General features: G+C 51.1%; 1 protein-coding gene across 2 annotated transcripts in view; it reads left to right on the top strand.

Moving 5' to 3' along the window:
- Positions 1-934: 934 nt before the first annotated feature.
- The window catches only part of Pka-C3 (Protein kinase, cAMP-dependent, catalytic subunit 3), a 163,497-nt gene continuing 158,431 nt past the window's right edge, over positions 935-6,000 (top strand). The window contains exon 1 of one of the 2 annotated variants that reach the window (XM_050189141.3): positions 935-2,069. In XM_050189141.3, the coding sequence (XP_050045098.1) occupies positions 1,862-2,069 (208 nt within the window). In that variant the 5' untranslated portion in view covers positions 935-1,861. The remainder of the gene's footprint in view (positions 2,070-6,000) is intronic. The other variant, XM_050189142.3, reaches the window with a different exon arrangement.

The following is a 6,000-nucleotide window of genomic DNA, read 5'->3' as shown; positions in this document are numbered from 1 at the left end:
TAGATAATTATTCCTAATTAATTCATCAAGTTCTCGAATATTATAATTAGATGAAAGTATTAATGAGAAAATCGTAGAGCGACATGAGAGAGAAACAACTTCATTTAGTCGCCTGCAGAACGACACCATGACTACGTGGCGCCGTGACGCGGGCCCTGAAGTCTTCTCAGCGGGTAAGAGCGACATGAAAAACTGTTTGAAAAAGTGTTTTTTCCAAGCTGTGAAAGAAACCCGCAAAAGCGCGCAAAATTGCCGCGCGACTGGCCGCTCGAGGCACTTTCCGTGTATTCTAGTTTTCTAGTTCGTGAAGACTTTTTTGGAACTAAGCAATACTTGTCGATTTGCCCCGGTACCACTTGGCGCGCTTGACAGGTAGGCGAGAACATCGGCATTGCTTTATTCATTGGCCGTGTTTCTGGAGGGCCGTAGTCTCGCAACTTGGGGAAACAATAAATTCACTCACTCACTAAAACAAAGAAAAAAATTGCGCAACAAGAAACACGAGCGGGTTGGCAACGCAAGTACGGCCCGCGCAGCTCGCCGCACGCCAGAAGCAAGCTGTTTCCCTCACTTGCACCTCAAAGCCGCGCGTCGGAGAAGAAGAGGAGAGTGGAAGAAGTGCACATCACCTGGACAAGACGGAACCAGCAAAGAGGGAGAGAGAAAGAAAGTAAGATTTGATGAAGGGAAGCAAGAGAACGGTGGGGGTCAGCCCACACCGGTCCGCTTATTCCTCGCGACGGGCGCGCGCCATCTTTGAAAAACAAAAAGAAAAGGATGAAAAGACTAACCTGGCTGCCGCCCTCCCTTCTCTTACCCTCAACGCAAACCGGCTTGCAACAGCACCAACCTCTCTTCGTCCGCTTCCTCCTCCTCATTCGGCGGGGGTTGCTCCGCTCTTGCGCCGACGCCGCCAGCGCCGCCGCCCGGCCTTTGTGTGTAAAGAGCGGCGACGACGCTGGCTCGACGCTACGCTCGAAGTGCGCGGCGAGCGAGGAGGTAAAGCCTGCTTGCACCGGTCGCTGCGCGGAGTTGGCCCGCGAGGTCTCGGCTTGAGTGGTCGAAAAAACGCTCCGCTCGCGCCACAAAGCCGCGTGCGTGTTGGTCCGGCAGCGAGCTCCAGCGTCGGTGCTCCTGCCCTGGTGAATAGCAGACGACGCGGAAACGAGCTCGCTCGTTGTCAACCGCTGTTCCTCCGTTGCCGGCAACGACGAGCAGTCGGAATTGCAGCGACGGTCCCCCGGTCATCCACTTGCCGTCGAAATGCATTGACCCGGCTCGAGCGTCGGTCGGTGCTCGCGCTGACGGCTGGCTGGTGTTGCGCCAGCTAGCTACCACCCGCGTACGGCGGCGCGGTCTGCGCGGTTCGTCCGCTCGCAGCCACGATTACGGTGCTGGTTCTGGCACGGGCTACATCTTCCTGGCAACGCAGTGTGTGACTGATAGTGTGCCAAGACAAAAGACGCTGTCGTTGCCTCAACGGTCCCGCACCAGTGCCTCTTCATCGGATGTGGCGTCCCTTCTTTCCGTCTCGAGGGAGATGGTTTCTACACGCTGCTCGACGCCGATGACTAGCGCTGTCGACGTCTTCCAGCTGAATCTTCTCGAGTGACAAGTTCGTTAGCGGTGGAGTGACTGAGCGGGCGGGACAACAAGGAGCGTCCTTTCACATCTCCGAGTGCAGAGGAAAGAGGCGAGGCTCTGTGTGTGTGGTGCTTTCCTATCCGAGTTTTATTTTGCTTGAAGAAGAGTAGCTAAAGTTCAGTGGCTACTTGTGTGACAGCTGCAGTCTGAACGTCCCGCAAGGGTGTTCGTCGCCGTGACTGACGGCCCGGCGACTATCCTGCTCACGCGACGCTGTATGGCGTCCAGTCCCCGCGTGCTCTTGTCGAACGGTTCCGGCGGCATGGTGGTCTCCCAGGGCAAGGTTCGGGCTGCTAGCCCCTCCAGGGAAGACTCGGGCAACGATTCGGATGGCACCGCCGCCGCCGGGACCAAGGGCGATGCCACCGGATCGTCGTACCGCAAGCGTCCAGTGCTGGAAGACTTCGAGATGATCAAGACGATAGGTGAGTCGGCCGTCGCCTGACACATTCCGATACTATTCGTCTGTGAGTGCAGTACAGTCCTATGCGGACGAGTATCAATTCTTGCACGTATGCCAGCAATCACCTTGTATGTGTGTACGTGTGCATCTGTATATACAGCGAACTCGTCATGATAACGCTATAAACGCCTAGCCTTCGTCCCTTAAAATGCGCACACTTGTCCGCCACATTTCCGGTCTACCAATGGCAGCTAGAGTTCTCTGAATATATCAGCATTGAAGCACATTCTGCACTACAGCCACGTTGCATAAAAAAGATCGTTGTAATTATAATGAGGCGTCCGCACCAAATGGTGCTGCTTGATTTATGACGGTTTAACCATTTGGTGTGTGCTAATCTTCCAGAAAGGTTGCTGTTCGTACACGGCATTTAGAACAAAAAACAGCCTTATCACAAAAATTACCTTGTCCCACTGAGTACCTATGCGTGCTATTTGACATCCTAGAAATTAATACTGTGCGGGGCCACCGTACAGATCCTTGCTTTTTTTGCTCGATATTTCTAAATATATGTTAAAGAAGTAAGACACTGCGAGAAATGTCCCCCATCGTGACCTCTCGTTCCATTTTCTCTCCATTTGCAAGCACGACGAATCAGCTGTGCATGCAGCAGTAACTGAATGCCAAGGCTACTCGTGGCTTCAGCAGCTTGACGTTTGAATATGCTTTAACACCTGCTTGTCAGCTCCCTAACGCCTTAACGAAAAGTGTATGGAGAGCAAAATGTGCATGAGAACACCATCGGTAAACTGCGGCTGGCAAAGGTTCCGTTGCATTTGCTCCCGCCTTAAACGGAAACAGGTTTGCCGAATGTCGACGTGTCAAATTTTGTTTGGTTCAAATTCGACCGAGAGGTACAGACAAGTGGAAACGCCGAAAGGAGAACATGCACTGTACATTATTCCCCCCCCCCCCTCCCCCCCCCCGCGCAAACTGTTTCATCATCTTTCGGGCCTGTATATGCGCGTCTCGTAGTCAATGTTTTTCGTTCGCGCGCACTCCGAAGCCTCTCGGTAATGGCACCAGTGATCCTCGAATATTCAGTCGTACAATTCATCGTTTGAGGTTGAAGTCGTGACCGCGTGGAAGGAGTTTTCGGCTTGTTACCCCGAAAATGCCGATGAATGCTGCGCGATGGCGACACTGCAATTGCGGTCGAAATTTGTTCCGTGCGGTCACCGTCTAAAGCGCTGACGCTTTGGTAATTTTGCTTACGCTTTCATCTAGAATAATGCATGTCTATTGGTTGGCGAGGTTGGTCGCGCTGATGTGCCGAGGAAACCTAAGAGTATCGCCCGAGTTCATTTCTGAGGCCATAAAGATGTTCCGTGTGGTTTCCGCGCATGGACCACTGTTGCCACACAGGCAACGTGTCACCCCGTGAAGTACACAGAACGTGAACATGCATGGTATGTTCGACTACTCGATACAGTGCGCCCTTAACAGTGCTCCCCTAGCGCTTGCATCGCATATAAAACTATTACAACATATATAAAACATATACACATACATATTTGAAAAAATGAGCCACTACATAGTCCATCTGCTGGCGCATTTCGCACTCGGAGAAGGCATGAAAACGACTTCAAGTTAAGGAGCGACGTTTGCTAATCTTTTGTGAAATTTAAGGGAGCAGCGCAAGTCTCCGAAGTCGTTCCAGACTAACATCATTTTCTGCTTCAGAACGCAGGCTGAGAGCTTATACTGTTATTATCTGTGTCACTATATCTGGGTAAAATCCTATTACGAGCGTTTTAAAGGCAACAGTACTCAAGATGTATTATCCCGTGTATCACTTGCAGTCGCTATAAAGAGGAATGTTAAGTTAAGCTAGATTTGTAGATTACACTTCTGGAATGGCGAAATAGTCCGATCGTACCTTGAACAGAGGCTTGCTGTTTATGAAAGAACGAGAATACAAAACACAAGTGGCTACGGTAGGCGGAAACTCCAGCACCAGCTTCTACAACGTCGCATATATTGACAGTATCCGCTTGGAGTTAGTGTTCTGTCAATTTAAAACGATTAAATTATACTCGAAAGTACTACAAGTCAACCTAGCCTCTTCTCACGATTCTTTATGTACATAAAGTGGCTAGAATATGCATTAATGCAGTAAAATTTAGGTGTGACGTCATCGTGGACACCGTGTGTGCATTAATTTCAGAAAAGGTCAATTTGGACATTGTTTCATCCGCAGCTGATTGACCTTCCTCCTGGAAAGAAGACAGATAGAGCTTTTAAAGAATGCTCTATATATCACTCAGAGCTGATTAGGGCTTCCCACTAGCGTAGGCTTGAAGTGAAAGAAATAAAGTGCGCAAACAGATGAAAAGTGCTGCCTACAGCACAACTTATACAACATTTTTCACGAACAAGAAGCACGGCAGGTGCTTACATCTTGGTTTACTGAAGCCGTTGGAACCCATCGTAAAACCTGTCAACACACATGTCTGCTGCCGGATTCAAAGAAAACGCGCTTTTGCGAAAGAAAGAAAGAAAGAAAGAAAGAAAGAACACAGTCGGGATTTATTTTATTTTCTTTTGCCGTAGTAACATTTTCGAGACACATGCGAGTTAGGCCAGCCGATATTTAGACGAATCGCAGATGCACCCGTATATCACTCTAGGCGGTACGCTCAACAGTACATATGGTCACTTCGGTTTCCATCGCAACACCAACTCCACTCAGCAACAAAACCCAGGACTCTACGGTCTCAGAGCTCACCATTGGTCCATCCTTAAACAAAACTCGAGCGCGCGCGTTCGCTGACAGAGCGTACATATACACACGCAAACAAAAAGTTCCTCGACAGCGTTGAGTAAACAGAACGCAGCGACCTTGGCGTTATTTCTCTTGACCATAAACCTTCCCGGTTTCCTAGTTTCCTTCGTGTTTTTACGACGCGGTCCGAGCGGCGGCGATTGATCGCATGTCTCTTCCCTCACGTATGTAGTTGTGGGCGGTGGCAGCTTCTGCCGCGGAGCGGGCCACGTGGTATGCGGTATGTCCCTGTGTGAGTGCTCGCCCGCGTAACAGCGCTTCCCAGTAGAGCATCTTGTATCACCCTGCATCGTGCCATCTCTCTCTCTCTCCCTCTCTCTCTTTCTACCCTTCTCGATCAGCCAATAGCGCGCCATGAATAGCGGAGCAAGGCAAGACAAAAAGTAAACCTGCTGGCAATAGATCGAGTATTCGCTGTAATAGCATTCACGTGAAAGAACGCGCTGGTGGCCTCCTGGGGCAAAACAAACCGCCTCACGGAGAAAATGCAGCTGATGATGCTCGGTCTTGCACGCCTTCCTTTTCTTGGGGTGGACGGCGATACATATCGTTGCGGTCCTTGCATCGTAACGCGGTACCGCCGCTTCATCATCGCATCGGTGTTCGCAATTACGGAGCTCGTTCGCGCCTGCTTTCCCTGTTCTCACGCCCTGCCGTGACTGCCGAGCCGCGTGTGCGCGTGCGTATACTTGGCGCGGGCACGCACGCCGCCAATGCACCGTTCTAGTTCGTGCGCGACGCGCGAGCTGTAGCGCGTACACCAACCGCCTCGCAAATATTTGGCGCACCGTAAGTGACGGGTGCTTGGCTCTTCAGCGGTGAGTTGCACTTCAGTCAGGCACGATCGAATTTTCCGGCTTCGTTCACGCGGCCAGAGGCGATCGCTCTGCATAGAACCTCTGCAGCCTTCGTGCGTCCCCCGGTGTATATATGCGCTCGTTGCGCGTTCTGATAAAACTGCCTCTTCGTAAATACTGGACACTTTCGCGTGGATCCATTGCAGGTAATTTCACTCATTCATGCGTCTGCGAGACGCGTCAACCTCGGCGCCAAGTCGGCTATTATGCAAGCGAATCGGCTTCACCGTTCGACCGGGCCCGATCTCGCG

The sequence above is a fragment of the Dermacentor andersoni genome, chromosome 2, assembly GCF_023375885.2.
Source record: "Dermacentor andersoni chromosome 2, qqDerAnde1_hic_scaffold, whole genome shotgun sequence".
NCBI classification, from domain to species: domain Eukaryota; kingdom Metazoa; phylum Arthropoda; class Arachnida; order Ixodida; family Ixodidae; genus Dermacentor; species Dermacentor andersoni.
This window is presented reverse-complemented; position numbering and strand designations above follow the sequence as displayed.